The sequence below is a fragment of the Lynx rufus genome, unplaced genomic scaffold (assembly GCF_022079265.1).
Source record: "Lynx rufus isolate CCGP_SWC_20201006 ecotype Redwood Valley unplaced genomic scaffold, mLynRuf1.p SCAF_3, whole genome shotgun sequence".
Classification (NCBI taxonomy): Eukaryota; Metazoa; Chordata; class Mammalia; order Carnivora; family Felidae; genus Lynx; species Lynx rufus.
The window spans coordinates 31,030,870-31,050,274 of NW_025814845.1; the positions used below are offsets into that span (position 1 = coordinate 31,030,870).

The following is a 19,405-nucleotide window of genomic DNA, read 5'->3' on the forward strand; positions in this document are numbered from 1 at the left end:
ATAGGTTCAGTGAGGCTGAAAAACTAAGCAAAACTTTTGACAGATTCACATCAGATCAAGGTGATCTGGGATTGTTAGTGCCAGATGTAGCTGCCTACCAGAAGCAAAAGTTAATTTCCTCTGGAAGAAAATAACATCATCCTAGGTCTCATATTATCTCCTAATTGTTTTCAAATACAATGTCTGGCACTCATTAAAAAACAAACCAAAAAAAAGACAAACAGGAAGAAAAGATATGACTGATATAAAGAGAAAAATACTACAATAGGAGCAAATCCACAAATGGTCCAGATACTAGAGATATCAGATGTGGACTTTAAAATAACTATGATACATATGCTAAAGAGACTAAATGACAAGTTTCAGAATTTCAGTAGACAACTGGAAACCGTAATTTTTTTTAAGTCAAAAGAAAATTCTAGAACTAGAAAATACAACATGTGAAATTAAGAAGTAAGTAGATTTAACAGTAGATTAGGCAGAGCTAAAGAAAAAATAAGCTAACTGACAAACCACAAAAATATCCAGACTGAAGCAAGGGGAAATAAAGGGTTAATAATATGGAAAAGATCATAAAACACACATGGGACCCAGTGATTCAGTGATCTTCCATATGCTGTGATGGGAACACAAAGAGGAGAAAATGAATTAAGAGATGATATTTGAAATTAAGGCTGGGAGTTTTTCTTTTTCTTTTTTTTTAATTTTAAAAAAATGTTTATTTTTGAGAGAGAGAGGCAGAGTGCAAACTCTGTGAGCACAGAGCCCGATGCACAGCTCAAACTCAGGAACCATGAGGTCATGACCTGAGCTGAAGTCGACACTTAACCACCCGAACCACCCAGTGCCCCAAGGCTGGGAATTTTTCAAAATAGATGAAATGAAGCCACAGATTCAAGAAGCCCTATGAACTCCAGTAAGAATAAATATATAGAAAACATATTAGGTACATTGTGGCATAACTGCTGAAAACCAAAGATAAAGCAGCCCAGGTGGTAATATATATTACCTTTAATGGAAAAGCAATAAAACTAAAAACTTAACTTTTTAACAGAAATAACTGAAACCGGAAAACTATTAATGTATTCATAGTGCAGAAAGAAGCTACCAGTTAGATTTCTAAAGTCAGCAGAAAGTCAGTGGTATGTGTTATATCTGGGGCAGTCAATACACAAATAATTAAATAATGTTTAATAGCTAAGAAGGGGAAGAAAAGGGAATATGGAGTTGAAATACCAATTAACATAAAAAAGGTAAGACAAAAAAAGGTAAGACAAATAGGAAACAGATTAAATACTTTAAAAATATATGTATTTTTATACATATATATTTATGAGAATATATATGTATAAATATATTTTTGTTTATAAGAGAAACCCTTTACATAGAAGGATATAAAAAAAACTTAGAAGGACAGAAAAAGATATACATTACATATACCAACAAAAGAGCTATTGACAAAGTAGATTTAAATAAGAAACATTACTAGAAATATAATTATAACATGTTCATCAGGAAAATGAAAGAGTATGAAAGTAGTATGTGCTTAATAACATAATCTCAAAATGCATAAAGCAAAATTATCCAGAACCAGCAGAAAACATACTCTGTATATAGAAAATCCTTAAAAAAATTGTATGAAAAAACTATTAGAACTAATCAATGAATTGAAAGACACAAATATAAAAAATCAATTATTTCTATACACTAGTAATAGATAATCAAAAGGTGAAAGTAAGAAAACAGTCTTATTTATAAAAACATCAAAAACATCAAACTTCCTAATCAATGTTGTATTGTGAGTCATAGGCAATACGGTAAAAAAAGAAAGGAAGAAATAAAAGATATAAAAATTGGAAAGGAAGAAATAAAACTGTTTTTTATTAATAGGTTACATAGTTATATATGTGGAAAATCCAAAATAATCTGCAACTAAACTATAGATTTCACAAATGATTTTTGTAAGGTTGATAGATACAAAGTCAGCATACAAATACAATTTCTACCTACCAAAAATGAAAATTTGAAAATGAAGCAGGTATCTTTTATAATAGTACCAAAAACCATAACACATTTAGGAGTACATCTAATAAAAGATGTGTAAGACCTCCTCGTAAAACTATAGACCATTACTGAAAGACCAAAGACCTAACCAAATCTAAGAATAAATCATGTTCATGAACTGAAAAATTCTTACAAAGATGACCTTTCTCTCCACATTGATCTTCATGGATTGAGTTCAATCCACGTGACACTGTAGATTACTGAGATTTTTTTTTTCAGTAAATGGGGGTAGAAAAAATGAAACTGACCTGTACTTCACGCCGTCAACACAAATGTAGAGTCTCCTAGAATTTATTATAGGAGAAACTCTTAATGACTGGGATTGGCAGATTTCTTAAACAGGACACATAAAGCACTAATCATAAAAGAAAAGATTTATAAATTGGACTGTAGTAAACTTTTGAAAAATTTTAAATTTCTGTGCATTAAGATTAAGAGAGTGCAAAGGCAAACTGTAGAGAGGGAACATATAAACTAGTGAAGAGTTTTTATCCACAGTGTAAAAAAAATTCTTACAAATTAACAGTGAATAGACAACCTAACTGGAAAATGTGGAAGAGACATGACCAGGCATTTCACAAAAGAGGATATCCAAATGCCAAAAAGAAAAAAAAAAAAAAAAGTGAAAGTCGTCAATCCCATTACTAATCAGGGAAATGCAATTAAAATCACAACTTACCGTCACATGTCCACAGAATGATTAAAATGAAAAATATTGGCAGTACCATGTACTGGCAAGGTAAAGAGCATTGGGAAGGCTCAAACACAGCTGATGGGACTGTAAACTTGTGCAATCACTCTAGAAAGCTAGCATTAATCACTAAAATTGAATATGTACATACCAATGACCCAGCATTTCACTTCCAGTTACCCTCTGAATTTTTACCTAGTTACCAAGAGAGAATAGGAACCTCTAAGTAACCAAGCAGTGGAGGAAGGGAAGTTTCTTCTTTTAGAAGTATTCTAGCTAATATGAAAAAGGTATGACAGAATTAAAATAGGTGACAGAATTAAAATAGGTCTATTTTGCAATCTCTTTGCTGGTGCCAGAAAGATAACTTAGTGGATAAATATGACATCACTTGTGAAGTAGTTTTGCTCCCCTCTCCACTCTCTCCACACTCCCCCCACCAAAAAAAAGGAAAGAAAAAGAAAAAAAAAGCCAGAATCTAATTAAGCTTCTAAAGATCCAACTAGTAAGTTATAAGAAGCACAGAACACAGGAACATGTTAGAGTACACTCTAGGGAAGCAATTAGCAAAATCCAGACTGTAGAAAAGCTGTCCGTAGTACAAATAACCATGTTTCATTAGGGAATAACTTGTAAAAAAAAATGGAAAGGGAACCTATCAATAAGAAGAAATTTAAAATAAGGCTTATCAACTAATTGCAATGTATGTACTTTATTAAAATCCTGATTCAAACAAATTGTAAAAAACTTTTGTCATGTGTGAGACTATGGGGAAATTAGAGCCATGATTGGATGCCATTATTTTTTAATGATGATAAGGAATTCTTATTTTTTTAAATTTGTGTGGTTATATTTTTAAAGGAGTTCTTTTAGAGCTATGTGGTGAAATATTTATAGATTTAAAATAATATGGGTTGGGGTGGAAGTGGGTACAGATGTAGATGAAACAGGATTGGGCATGAATGGTTCACTGTTGAATCTCCATGATGGGTACTTGAGAATTTATTATGTTTTTATGTGTGTTTTTGTATGTTTGAACTTTTCCAATCGAAAGTTAAAAATAGAAAGAAAAAAAAAAGGAAAAGGCCCACTGATTAAAAAAAAAACAAAACAGTTTCAAAACAGACAGAATAGGAAGATGAACAGGGTGATCAGACAAGAGAAAGGGGGTGGGGGAACAATTTTAGTGATGACTCCTTAGCAGGTGAGGGGACTGGGAGTCATTGCAGAAGTGGAGGGGTGGCCTGAAGATAGGGACACAGATTATTATACTCAGTGAGGGCAGACTTCCTTCCAACTAAACTAAAGTCCTTAAGGAACATTAGACTGCCTCATAAATGCTACTGATACCCATTTTTTCTCTGAGGAAGATGGAATATAAAAGGAGATTACAATGAGAAAGGGAAATAACCAACACTGAGCATTTACTATGTGCTAGGCACCATACTAAACTGCTTTATTTCAGTCTTCACCACAATTAGATGAGGCAGGCATTGTTATCCCATTTTATGAGTGAGAAAATGGGGGCTCAGAGAGATTAAGTCATGCAGCTAGTAAATACCGAAGTTGGGAGTCATCCTTGGGTGTCTCTGCCCCCAAAGCCCATTTCCCTCCACTATGTCATAGTATTTTAAAAGAATCTGAAGTTCAGGGCACCTAGGTGGCTCAGTCGGTTAAGCATCTGATTTTGGCTCAGGTCATGATCTCATGGTTTGAGCTCTGTTTTGGGTGAGCTCAAGCCCTGCTTCGGGCGTATATGAGCCCTGCCTTGGGTAAGCCCTGCTTCTCTATCGCTCTCTTTCCCTCTCTCTCTCCCTCTCTTTCTCTGCCCCTGATGGGATTCTCTCTCTCTGCCCCCCCCCCGCCCCTCGCTCACTTGTGCCCTCTCTCTCTCTCTCTCTCAAAAAAAAAAAAGTAATCTGAAGTTCAGAATGAAAAATTATATTTTATGTAGGAGATATTTAAATTTCAAAATTGTTCTCTCAAGTGAAGGAGAAAGAATTCATGTGTTAACTCTGATAAGTTATCAGAGAAGAATAGCTCTCTTTTCTGACTATATGAGATGACTTTTTGTGAGGCTGAGGATTTAAAAATGAAAAATGATAGGGGCGTCTGGGTGGCTCAGTCATTTGAGTGTTTGACTTCAGCTTCGGCTCAGGTCATGATCTCATGGTTGGTGAGTCTGAGCCCTGCACCTGGCTCTCTGCTGTTGGCACCAAGCCCGCTTCGGATCCTCTGTCCCCCCGTCTTTCTGCCCCTTTCCTGCTTGCCCTGTCTTTCAAAATAAATAAACAGTAAAAAAAAATGAACAATGATAAATAGATCTAATTACATACTGTATTAAGATTTTTAATGAATATTTTTGCACTAATTGTTCTGTTTTTTTCTCTCCAAGATATTGAAATACTTCATGAAGCATTTCTGAACATTGAATCAAAGGATCATAGATTGCAGAAAGTTAAAGTGATTCTGCTGCTTCCTCGCTGCTCAGGACTGGGTGTTAGTAATCCAGTGGAGTTTATATTAAATGAGCATGAAGGTACTTTAAAAATTTTTCATTTATAAATTATTGAAATTTGTTGATAAATGTCAAAAATAAAATTATTTAAAATCACTAAAATGACATATCAAATATATCTTATTAATGAATAGCTACCATGTATAGAGCACTTACAATGTGTAAAGTACTTTACATTCATTGTTTCATTGAATACTTATAGCAATCCTTTGTGATATGGGCAAGGGGGAATATTAAAATTACTTATTTATTTATTATTTATTTATTTTTGAAAGAGCACAAGCGGGGGAGGGGGAAAGAGTGGGGAGAGGGTCTGAAGCAGGCTCTGTACTGACAGGCTGACCGTAGTAGTGAGCCCTATGTGGGGCTTCGACTCACAAAGCGTGAGATCATGACCTGAGCCAAAGTGCCCTAAAAACATTTAATAATAGGGGGCGCCTGGGTGGCGCAGTTGGTTAAGCGTCCGACTTCAGCCAGGTCACGATCTCGCGGTCCGTGAGTTCGAGCCCCGCGTCGGGCTCTGGGCTGATGGCTCAGAGCCTGGAGCCTGTTTCCGATTCTGTGTCTCCCTCTCTCTCTGCCCCTCCCCCGTTCATGCTCTGTCTCTCTCTGTCCCAAAAATAAATTAAAAAAAAAAATTTAATAATAGGAATGATGTAGGTAATCAGAACACATGTTGGCCAGTATGCTCTTCTGGTATATACCAGTGCTCAAGATATAGGCATTAAAGGGGCGCCTGGGTGGCGCAGTCGGTTAAGCGTCCGACTTCAGCCAGGTCACGATCTCGCGGTCCGTGAGTTCGAGCCCCGCGTCGGACTCTGGGCTGATGGCTCAGAGCCTGGAGCCTGTTTCCGATTCTGTGTCTCCCTCTCTCTCTGCCCCTCCCCCGTTCATGCTCTGTCTCTCTCTGTCCCAAAAATAAATAAACGTTGAAAAAAAAAATTAAAAAAAGATATAGGCATTAAAATTTATCAGCATTTTATAGATGAAAATACTGAGGCTCAGAAAGATTAATTCATTTTTATAAGGTCACACAAGCTCTAGTTAGTAGCAGAGCTAGAATTCAAATTTAGATCAGCCAAACTCTACAGACTGTGCTCTAAAATGATCCCAATTAAATTATAATCACACTATTTCAAACTCAAGACTTATATGATCCCTAGTATGTATGTTTTCTGATATTAATACTTCAGATTAAGTATTAATTCTAGAAATACTTTACTTCTTTAAGAAATTATAAAATATTAACATTACCATTTATTGAGCACTCATATATAAGGCACTGAGCTAAGCACTTTGCTTTATTTCACCAAATCCTCACAAGAACTCAATGAGTTAGTTACAGTAGTGTCCCCTTATCTGTGGGGATTTGTTGCAAGACCCCCAGTGGATGCCTGAAACCATAGATATCACTGAACCCTATGTATACTACATTTTTCCCTGTACATATGCCCCTATGATAAAGTTCAGTTTATAAATCAGGCACAGTAAGATATTAATAACAACAATAATAAAATAGAGCAGTCATAACAATATTCTGAAATGAAAGTTGTGTGAATGTGGTTTCTTTTTCAAAATATCTTACTGTACTGTACTTACCCTTCTTGTGATGATGTAAGATGACAAAATGCCTACCTCCATGATGAGATAAAGCCAAGTGAGTGACGTAGGCACTATGATGTAGCCTTAAGTTCCTAGTGATCTTCTGCTGATTCGGCAGAAAAAGGATTATCAGCTTCCAGGACTGTGGTTGACCTCCAGTAACTGAAACTGCAGAAAGCAAAACCATGGATACTGTACTCTTACTTCTACATTTTACAAGTACAGAATCTGAGGCCCAGAGGTGTAGAAGTGTCCCAGGGCCATGTGACTAGCGTCAGAGCCCAGATTCAAACACAGCAGCTCTGACTCTGAGGCTGGCACTCTGAGCCACTTTTTAAACCACAGTGTATGGCCGTGCATTGACTGAAATGCATTCTTACTGTAATCTGTTCCTATTGAAAGCCCTAGTTGAATGAGGTTAACTAGAATATTAGATAAGGAAGACATTTCACCAACATTCAGCAGATAGTGAATACTTGCTTTCTGTTTCTAGCAAGGTCAGGATCAAAAGTGAGAAAAAAAATGGAGGGAAAGAAACTCATATTTATTGTGCACAAGTATGTCCCAGTCACTATTCTAGGTGGCACCCATCACTATCACTTAATATTCACAATAACTTTTTGGGGATAGTGTTCTTTTGTTATCTCTGTTTCACAGTGGGGGAGGGGAACAAGACTCTGAGAAATCTCACAAGTTGCTTAAGGTCACGTAGCTAGTAAATAGAGAAACTGGGATTCAAATTCAGATTAGTTAGCACATTCCACGATACCGGACAGTCTGGAACTGGGTTTACACTGCACCCCGTGGAATTTTTGACTTGCTATGGAAAATGTCCTCGCAGTGAGAGTAAAACAGAATAACCAAGTCAAGTGGAGAATAGTGAGCTGAGAAACTTTCTATGTTAACTGGGAAATAATCAAATTAGAATTAGTAGACATAGGAAAAGAGGGGAGGAGATAGCTGCAGCTATAATAGACATAGCAGTGAAGAGAGTTAGAGCTCCCAACTGAGAAACTCTGGCCTTATTCTGGGTCATTTTGAAGTGGGAATGCAGAAAAAAATAAACCATAGGTAAAAATGAACTCGGGGTTGGGAAAGGAGCTCAAAGGGAACCACAAGAGATGAAAAGGGAGAAAGTAAAAAGTTTCCTGGGGGCGCCTGGGTGGCTCAGTCCATTAAGCATCCAACTCTTGATTTTGGTTCAGGTCATGATCTCACAGTTCATGGGATGGAGCCCCGCATCAGGCTCTGTGCTGACAGTGTGGAGCCTGCTTGGGATTCTCTCTCTCCCTCTCTCTCTGGCCCTTCCCTGCTCTCACATGCACTCTTTCTCTCAAATAAACTTAAAAAAAATTTTTTTAAAAAGTTTCCTAGGTATTAGCAATGTTCTGAAAGCTTTGCTGAAGAGGCAAGAGGATAAGCCAAGAAGTCGTCTGTGGCAAACCTGGAAAAAGGAGGGTTTCCTCTGAGGAAGTAATAGCCAGAGCAAATAAGAAGCTGTTGACCTAGTGCCAAGGGTAGAAATATGACTAATAAGTTTAGTGGGGATGAATTGAAAAGACTTGGATACTAGGTGGAAGGGAAAAATCATGAATTAGTTTGAAAAACATTTTAACATTGAAAAATGTGAGAAACATTGAAGAATACATGAAATTGTTCCTTGCTAATAACTGGGAATTATTTTAAAATGGGATGAAGCAATAGCACTGCTAGGAATTTACCCAAAGAATACAGGAGGGCTGATTCGTAGGGGCACATGTGCCCCAAGTTTATAGCAGCACTTTCAACAATAGCCGAAGTTTGGGGGCACCTGGGTGGCTCAGTCGGGTAAGCGTCTGACTTTGGCTCAGGTCATGATCTCCAGGTTTGTGAGTTCGAGCCCCACATCGTGTTCTGTGCTGCCAGCTCAGAGCCTGGAGCCTGCTTTGGATTCTGTGTCTTCCTCTCTCTCCGCCCCTCCCCTGCTCACACTCTGTCTGTCTCTCTCTCTCAAAAATAAACATTAAAAAAATTTTTGAAAATAGCCAAATTATGGAAAGAGCCCAGATATCCATTAACTGATGAATGGATAAAGAAGTTGTGGCATATATATACAATAGAATACTACTTGGTGAAGAAAAAGAATGAAACCTTGCCATTTGCAACAACTTGGGTGGAACTGGAGGGTATTACGCTACGTGAAACAAGCTAGTCAGAAAAAGACAGATATCATATGTTTTTTCATAACAAATGTGGAATTTGAGAAACTTAACAGAAGACCATGGGGGAAGGGAAGGAAAAATAAGTTACAGAGAGGGAGGCAAACCATAAGAGACTCTTAAATATAGAAAACAAACTGAGGGTTGATGAGGGTGGGGGGTTGGGGGGCCGGGGAAAATGGGAGATGGGCATTGAGGAGGGTACTTGTTGGGATGAGCACTGGATATTGTGAGGTGAATGTGATAACCACTATGCTACAGAAACATGGATGTTGTATGTAAGTGATGAATCACAGGAATCTACTCCTGAAGCCAAGACTACACTGTATACACTGTATGTTAGCTAATGTGACAATAAATTATTTAAAAATACGTACAATAAAATGGGGTGAAAGAGGTAAATTGATGTGGTTTTATAGTATAATAATGTATAAATAGTCCTTTTAAAAGTGGTGAAGAGAGAGAGAAAAATGTGAAGTGTAAAAATAAATTGGGAAGAAATGGAGTTTAATTAACCTTTACTGATATTACTAGAATGGGGAACAGCCAAATATATGGCATAAATAATTGGCTCTCCTACTCCAGGGACTTACTGAGAGGCAGAATAAAGAGAAGTTAGAAGTTTGGACTCTGGTCAGATTTCTGAGCTAAAATATGGCTCTTCGCCTAGTAGCTATATGACCTCAGATAAGTGGTTTAATGTATGTTTGAACAGTTTTCTTAATGTTAAAAGGGATAATAATGTTTCAGGGGGTTGACAAATAAAATACCGTATACAAAGTAGTATTCAATACATCCTAGTTAATATTATCAAGAAGTATGTTTTGAAAATTTTTTAAGTTACTTTAAGAGCTTCTTGATCTGTTTCTTAATCTATGTAGACTAGATTTACTTCTCTGAATTCTTTCCTTCCAAAATTTCTTTCGGTGAGTTAATGTCTTTAACTGTATCCTTTTGTGTTCTTTCCTACTCAGCTCTGATTATAGCTCATCAGTTTCTGCCTTGGAAATAAATCTTTTTTCTTTTCCTCTATTAGGCTCCACACTTACAGCATTCTCGCTTCTGTGCCTAAATGACAGAACCTAATCTAAGTTAGCTTGTAGGATGACTATCTCAGAAGAACTTAAAGAAGAAAGAAAAACAATACTAAAACCAAACTAAACAAAATTACCCTTATTTTGTTTTTTAATTTTGACTCAGTGTTTTTATAATACTCTTTATTTAGTTTTAATAAATATTTTTCACAAAAACTGTTATTAATAGGGAAAATGGTTGGGGCGCCTGGGTGGCTCAGTTGGTTAACCATCTAACTTCAGCTTAGGTCATGATCTCCCTGTTCATGAGTTCAGGCCCCACGTCCAGCTCTGTGCTGACAGCTCAGAGCCTGGAACCTGCTTCAGACTCTGTGGTTCCCTCTCTCTTTTCCCTTCCCCTTACACTCTGTCTCTCTCAAAAATAAATGAACATTTAAAGAAAATAGGGGAAATGATTGAAAAATTAAACAATGTGATTATAGCAATACATGAAAAATACCTAATAGTGATATATTTAAAAGTATTTCTTTGCTTTTAGATACAGGTTTACTTAAAGATTTCTCTCAAGGAGGTACATCAGAAGATAAACTTCACATTCTTGTTCAACAGCAATATGAACAGCTAACACATGCAATGAAATGTAAGTTTATTATCAGTTCAATCTTAAAATACATTGTAAATCTTAGAAACATTAATACTTCATTTATCTATTATAATCAGGCAATGAAGTGTGAGCCATAAGTGAATTTTCCAGAACACTCAGCCTTAGCACCTTCCAATATCAAAGTATTTATTTTTACCAATTCAACCTGTCTTTTATTATTTTTTTAAATGTTTTTATTTATTTTTGAGACAGAGAGAGACAGAGCATGAGCAGGGGTGGGGCAGAGAGAGAGGGAGACACAGAATCCGAAGCAGGCTCCAGGCTCCGAGCTGTCAGCACAGAGCCTGACATGGGGCTCGAACTCACAGACTGTGAGATCATGACCTGAGCCGAAGTCAGATGCTCAACTGACTGAGCCACCCAGGCGCCCCTCAACCTGTCTTTTAAAAATAGATGTTGTACTATCATTTGTAGCATAGGTTAGCAAGGACAGTTTCTTAATGCTGGAGTAAAATAATTATGTATATCCATGATGGAACAGTTTTATTTTCTCTGTTTCTTTTCTTTGGCTTCTTATTTGATGTAATTTTTCTGTTGTCATTGTGCCTGGCCATATTCTACAATCCAAATTTTAATCAAACTCTTAAGTCTCTTAGTGTTAAGTAGAGATTAATAGAGAAGTACAATTGTAAATAAAGGCTGAGTAAGTTGAAGTCTGAGTAAATGAGGTCTTTAGGTATTTATTTTATTGTTTCAATCACTCCATTTAGATTTGAGTAGCATTTAGATTTTGAGGAGCATTGCCCTCAAATGGATATGGATATGGAAAATGGAGAAGTCTCTGAGAAATTACATAAACTATTATTAATTCAGTGCATGTTTATCAAGTGCCTACTCTGGGTCAGGCATTATGCTGGATGTTAGGGATATGAGTGTGAATAAATCCTGATCTCCAAAGGCTCAAAGATAAGTATACAGGTATAGATAATTCAGTACATAAAGATATAACATAATGAGGTAGAAATAAGGCAAATGGTAAGCACAGAGCAGGTCTGCTTTTTTAGTTGATGCTCTAATAAACATTAATTTAAATATGATAATATGTAGGGGCGCCTGGGTGGCTCAGTTGGTTGGGTGGCCAACTTCAGCTCAGGTCATGATCTTGTGGTCCGTGAGTTCGAGCCCCGTGTCAGGCTCTGTGATAATATGATAATACGAATATGTATATATATATATATATATGATATATGAAATAAGTTAGTTGGAAGATTAGAAAGTTGGTAAATAATTTTTTGAATTTTTTGATGCTTTCTCTGACTACTTTGTTTAAAATTACAGTATTATCACCTACAACTATCCTCCATCCCTGCTTTTTCTCTACACTGTTTATCAACCCCTAAAGATACTATATGATTTTCCTATGTATCTGTGTCTTATCATATCAATAAAACATGGCGAAGAATCTCCCCAAGGGCAGAGATTTTTGTCTATGTATCTTAGATGCTAGAATAGTGCTTAGCTTATAGTAGGTGCTTGATATGGGTGAATAAACGAGTGAGTTGCAGGTAGTAGTATTATCTCACAGATGAAAAATCTGAGAGTTTTAAGTAATTTTCCCAGCATCATATAGCAGTAAGTAACATAATTGGGATTCACATCTAAGTCTGTTTCTACAGTCCTTTTAACTAGTTATGTGATATGACTTGTGGGAGAATGGCTGAAGTATCAAGCTCATGGTAATCTGCACTATTATTTGTGTTTGTAACTAGGTCAGTCACGTTGATTGTATTTTCAATTTCCAAACAGATCAATGAAACCAGGAACTGGTTCTTTGAAAAAAATTAATAAAATTGATACACCCCTAACCAAACTTATCAAGAAAAAAAGAGAAAGCACCCAAATAAACAAAATCACAAGTAAGACAGGAGAAGTAACAACCAACACCACAGAAATAATAAGAGAATATTATGAAAACTATATGCCAACAAATTGGACAATCTGGAAGAAATCAATAAATTCCTAGAAACATATAAACTACCAAAACTGACACAGGAAGAAATAGAAAACTTGAATGGACCAATAACCAGCAAAGAAATTGAATCAATAATCAAAAATCTCCCAATAAACAAAGTCCATGGCCAGCTGGCTCCATAGGAGGAATTCTACCAAACATTTAAAAAAGAGTTAATATATATTCTTCTCAAACTGCTCAAAAAAATAGAGATTGAAGGAAAACTTCCAAACCTTTTGTATGAGGCCAGCATTACCCTGATTCCAAAACCAGATAAAGGCTCCACTAAAAAAGAGAACTACAGGGCTACCCAAGTGGCTCAGTCAGTTAAGTGTCCAACTTCGGCTCAAGTCATGATCCTACAGTTCGTGGGTTTGGGCCCCTCATCAGGTTCTGTGCTGACAGTTCAGAGCCTGGAGACTGCTTTGGATTCTGTGTCTCCCTTTCTCTATGCCCCTCCTGTGCTTGTGCTCTGTCTCTCTCAAAAATAAATAAATGTTAAAAAAATAAAGAGAACTACAGGCCAATATCCCTGATGAATATGGATACCTACCTAAATTGTCAACAAAATGCTAGTGAATCGAATTCAACACTACATTAAAAGAATCATTCACCACGGTGAAGAGGGATTGACTCCTGGGCTGCAAGGGTGGTTTAACATTGGCAAATCAATCAACATGATATACTACATTAATAAAAGAAAGGATAAGAACCATATAATCCTCTCAATAGATGCAGAAAAAGCATTTGACAAAATACAACATTATTCATGATAAAAGCCTTCAATAAGTAGATTTAGAGGGAACATACCTCAACAGAATAAAGGCCACATATATAAAACCCACAACTAATATCATCCTTAATGGGGAAAGACAGAGCTTTTCCTCTATGGTCAGGAACAAGACAAGGATGTCTACTCTCACCACTGCTATTTAACATAGTACTAGAAGTCCTAGCCTTAGCAATCAGACAACAAAAAGAAGTAAAAAGGCCATGTAAATCAGCAAGAAAGAAGTCAAACTTGCACTATTTGCAGATGACATGATAGTCTATATAGAAGACCCAAAAGACTCACCAAAAAATTACTAGAATTGATACATGAATTCACTAAAGTTTCAGGATACAAAACAAATGTACAGAATTCTGTTCCATTTCTAAACACCAATAATGAACAGCAGAAAGAGAAATTAAGGAATTGATTAAGGAATTGCACCAAAAGCCATAAGATACCTGGGAATAAACCTAACCAAAGATGTAAAATATATATACTCTGAAAACTATAAAACACTGGTGAAAGAAATTGAAGATGACACAAAGAAATGGAAAAACAATCCATGCTCATGGATTGGAAGAACAAATATTGTTAAAATGTCTATGATACCCAAAGCAAGCTACACATTTAATGCAATCCTTATCAAAATACCACCAGAAGTTTTCACAGAGCTAGAACAAAGAATCCTAAAATTTATTTGGAACCACAAAAGACCCCGAATAGCCAAAGCAATCTTGAAAAAGCAAAGCAAAGCAAAGCTGGAGACAGCAAAAATTCTGGACTTCAAGCTATATTATATTCAAGCTGTAGTAATCAAAACAGTATGGTACTGGCACAAAAATAGACACATAGATCAATAGAATAGAATAGAAACCCAGGAGTTGACCATGATAGGTCAACTAAACTTCAACAAAGCAGGAAAGAATGGGAAAAAGCCAATGGGAACAAGACAGTCTCTTCAACAAATGGTGTTGAGAAAACTAGACAGCAACATGCAAAAGAATGAAACTGGGCCACTTTCTTACACCACACAAAAAAATAAATTGAAAATGGATGAAAGATGTAAATGTGAGACAGGAAACCATCAAAATCCCATTGGAGAACACAGGCAGTAACCTCTTTGACTTCAGACATAGCAACTTCTTATTAGATAGGTCGCCTGAGGCAAGGGACACAAACGCAAAAATAAACTATTGGTACTTCAAGATAAAAAAGCTTCTGCACAGCAAAGGAAACCATCAACAAAACTAAAAGACAGCTTTCAGTATGGGAGAAGATATTTGCAAATGACATATCTAATAAAGGGTTAGTATCCAAAATCTATAAAGAACTTATCAAAATCAACACCCAAAAACCAAAGACGAAATGGGTAAAAAAGGACACGAACAGACAGTTTTCCAAAGAAGATATCCAGATGGCTAACAGACACATGAAAAGATGCTCAACATCCCCACTATCAAGGAAATACAAATATGTCTAAATACTAAATCATTTAGTCAGAATGGCTAAAATGAACAACACAGGAAACAACAGGTGTTGGTGAGGATGTGGAGAAAGGGGAACCCTCTTGCACTGTTGGTAGAAATGCAAAGTGGTGCAGCCACTGTGGAAAACAGTATGGAGTTTCCTTGAAAAGTTAAAAATAGAACTACCCTATGATCCAGCCACTACACTATTTACCCAAAAGATACAAAAATACTGATTTGAAGGGATACGTGCACCCTGATGTTTATGGCAGCATTACCAACTATAGCTAAACTATGGAAAGAGCCCAAATGTCCATTGACTGATGAATGGATAAAGAAGATGTGGCATCTATATCTATATCTATATCTATATCTATATCTATATCTATATCTATATCTGTATCATCTATATCTATACATACACACACAATGGCATATTACTCAGCCATAAAAAATGAAGTCTTGCCATTTGCAATGATGTGGATGGAGCTAGAGAGTATAATGCTAAGTGAAATAAGTCAGTCAAAGAAAGACAAATACCATATGATTTCACTCATGTGGAATTTAAGAAGCAAAACAAATGAACGGGGTGGGGGGTGGTGGGAAGAGAGAAGCAAACCATAAAACAGATTCTTCACTATAGAGAACAAACTGATGGTTACTGGAGGGGAGGTGGGCAGGGGAATAGGATAAATGGGTGAGGGGGATTAAGGAATGCACTTGTGGTGAGCACTGAGTATTATATGTAAGTGATGAATCACTAAATTCTTCACCTGAAACTATTACACTGGAATTTATATAAAAACTTGAGAGAAAAAGAAAAAAATTTTCAATTTCCATACAATTCAGTTAGATTTACTTTACTTATTGGCCACAGACTACGTTACTAATACATGTTTTGAAGAGGGGAATAATGCAAGCATCTATGGAAATCATTCCCATCAAAACCATGTGGTATTAGTATCAAATAGATGTTTGGAAACATAAGTCTGTTTAGGATTGTTAATGGGGCCATTATTATTAATTACCACCTTCTTTGCATATAGTTACTAAAGCTCAAGCAGTTGTTTATTGCACGTGTTCAGTTTATCCAGAAGAAAATGAAGGTGTTGTTAAGAAAGCACTGGAATTTCAAGACCATGGGATTAAAGTACAACCTTATAGGTAAGAAAGGAAAGGATTGCTCTGAACTCAAATATTCTGAGCATGAATGATTATGATTTTTAAGTTATTTAAAGACGTTCCACATCCTTCTTGTTATACTTTAACATGACCAAACAACCTAATTTCTTACAACTATAACAGATTCTGTAGTCGTTATGATGGATTGGCATGAGCATTCTCTTGTACTACTAAAAATTCTTTTTGTTGTTATCGTTGGTAAAGCTAAATGCATTTTGGCTTTGAGTTGATTGATTTGTGGATAATTGGGCCTGAACTTTATATCCCGAGTTATGCATTTATGCCTCAGTGCAGTACAAGAAAAGTAAGTAAAATAAACTTAGAAAGGAGACAGAGGGGCACCTGGGTGGCTCAGTTGGTTAAGTGTCTGTCTCTTGATACTGGTTCAGGTCATGATCTTGTGGTCATGGACTCATGGTCATGAGATCGAGACCTGCATAATCTGCACTGAGCATGAAGTCTGCCTGGGATTCTCTCTCTCTCCCCCTCTCTCTGTTTCTCTTTCGCTTGCACACACACACACACACACTGTCAAAATAAGTTTAACAACTTCAAAAAAAAGAGGAAAAGCAAAACTATTTAATTGGATATTTATTACCTGAAAACACATTTCTAAGCTCCTTGTAGCCTTTGTCCCTCACAAGGACTGAGGTAAAAATAGCCTAACAATTCAGGTAGCTTCTGGGTAAAATGCTGCAATAAAATAGAGGTAGAGAGGATAAGCAATAATATTCCATCTAAACTGTGGACATCAAAATAAGGAATAGATCTAAAAATATATGACACCTTGGGGCACCTCGGTGGCTCAGTTGTTTAAGCGTCCAACTCTTGGTTTTGGCTCAGGTCATGATGTCATGGTTGGTGACATTGAGACCCATGTTGGGTTCTGTGGAGCCTGCTTGGGATTCTCTCTCTCTCTCTCTCTCTCTCTCTCTCTCTCTCCCTCTCTTTCTGCCCCTTCCCTCTCTATCTCTCTCTCTCTCTCTCCCTCAAAATAAATAAATAAATAAACTTAAAAAAATAAAAGGGGGCGCCTGGGTGGCTCAGTCGGTTGAGCGACCGACTTTGGCTCAGGTCATGATTTCACAGCTCGTGAGTTCGAGCCCTGCATCGGGCTCTGTGCTGACAGCTCAGAGCCTGGAGCCTGCTTCGGATTCTGTGTCTCCCTCTCTCTGCCCGTCCCCCACTCACACTCTGTCTCTCTCAAAAAATAAACATTAAAAAAAAAAAAAAAGATGTCCGGTACTATGTTGAATAAAAGTGGTGAGAGTGACATTCTTGTCCTCTTTCTGACCTTAGGGTTAAGGCTCTCAGTTCCCTGTTGAGGATGACATTAGCTATGGGTTTTTCATATATGGCCTTTATTATGTTGAGGTGTTTTCCCTTTAAATCTTTGTTGAGGGTTTTTATCATGCATGGATATTGTACTTTGTCAAATGCTTTTTCTGTATCTGTTGAAATGATCTTATGGTTCTTATCCTTTTTTCTTATTGATGTAAAGTATTATGTTGATTATTTGCAAATAGTGAACCACCCTGGCAACCAAGGAATAAATCCCACTTCATTACGGTGAATGATATTTTAAATGTATTGTTGGATTCAGTTTGCTAGTATTTTGTTGAGAATTTTTGCATCTATTTTCCTTAGAGATTAGCTCCTTTAAGTTTGTTATTAACTGTTTTATGTATTTGGGTGCTTTCATGTTGGGTGCATAATGTTTACAATTGTTGTATCTTCTTGTTGGATTGCCCCCTCTATTATTGTATGGTGTCCTTCTTTGCCTCTTGTTATAGTCTTTGTTTTAAAGTCAATTTTGTCTGATAAAAGTATTGCTACTCTGGCTTTCTTTTTTAATTAATTTATTTTGAGAGACAGAGACAGAGACAGAAACAGAGTGAGCGGGAGACAGAGAATCCCAGGCAGGCTCTTCGCTGCCAGCGCAGATTCTGATGTGGGGCTCAAACCCACAAACCATGAGATCATGACCTGTGCCGAAACCAAGAGTCTGATGCTTAACTGCTTAACCAACTGAGCCACCCAGGTGCCCCGCCCCTCTGGCTTTCTTTTGACATCTGTTTGCACCATAAATGTTTTTCTGTCCCCTCACTTTCAATCTGCAGGTGTCTTTACGTCTGAAATGGGTCTCTTGTAGGCAGCATATAGATGGGTCTGGTTTTTTATCCATTCTATCACCCTATGTCTTGTGATTGGAACGTTTTTTACATTCAAAGTAATTATTGATACATATGTCTTTACTGCCATTGTATTACTTGTTTTGTGGTTGTTTCTGAAGATTTTCTTGTTCTTGTCATTCTCTCTTTCATGGATTGCTGGTTTTCTTTAGTGATAATTTGGATTTCTATCTCTTTATTCTTTGCCTATTACTGGTTTTTGATACTGTTAGGTTTGTGTATAACATCTTCTGCATGTAGCAGTCTACAGTAGGTTGATGGTTGTTTCAGTTTGAACCCTTTCTTTACTCCTATCTTCCCCATGTTTCAGGTTTATGGCATCATACTTTACATCCTTCTATTTTGTGAGTTCCTTTACTGATTTTTTAAAGAAGTATTCATTTTTGCTGCTTGGTGTTCCCTACCTTCATACTGTCATTATTGGCCTTTCCTTTCCATTCCAAGAGTCCTCTTTAATATTTCTTGCAGGACTGGTTTAATTGTCACAAACTCCTTTAGTTTTTGTTTGGGAAACTCTATCTCTCCTTTGGTTCTGAATTGCAGCCTTGCTGGATAGAGTATTCTTGGCTGCAGGTTTTTCCCATTCAGCACTCTGAATATATCATGCCATTCCTTTCTGGCTTGGCAAGTTTCTGCAGAAAAAGCCATTAATAGCCTTACGGGGTTTCCTTTGTATGAAATTGTCTTGTCTTGCTGCTTTTAATATTGTTTTATCACTATATTTTACCATTTTAATTACAGTGTGTTGGTGGAGTGCCTGGCTGGCTCAGTCAGTAGAGCATGCAACTCTTGATCTTGGGGTTGTAAGTTTGAGCCCTATGTTGGGTGTAGAGCCTACTTAAAACAATATTAATAATAAACAACAGTATGCCTTGGTGTGATCCAGTGAGTATCCTTATGATCATTGCTTTAAATTCTCCATCAGGCTTGTTACTCTGTTTCACTTATATCTCCAGCTGTCACCTTCTCTTGTTCTTTCATTTGGGACAGATTCCTCTGTCTTCTCATTTTGTCTAAGTCTCTGTGTCTATTTCTCTGTGTTAGGAAAGTTAGCTACGTCTTCTGTTCTTG

General features: G+C 36.8%; 1 protein-coding gene across 2 annotated transcripts in view; it reads left to right on the plus strand.

The window, feature by feature from the left end:
* The window catches only part of NSUN7 (NOP2/Sun RNA methyltransferase family member 7), a 50,306-nt gene that overhangs the window by 25,478 nt on the left and 5,423 nt on the right, over positions 1-19,405 (plus strand). For both annotated transcript variants that reach the window (XM_047090478.1, XM_047090479.1), the window contains exons 7-9: positions 5,151-5,294; positions 10,646-10,747; positions 16,007-16,124. In XM_047090478.1, the coding sequence (XP_046946434.1) occupies positions 5,151-5,294; positions 10,646-10,747; positions 16,007-16,124 (364 nt within the window). The remainder of the gene's footprint in view (positions 1-5,150; positions 5,295-10,645; positions 10,748-16,006; positions 16,125-19,405) is intronic.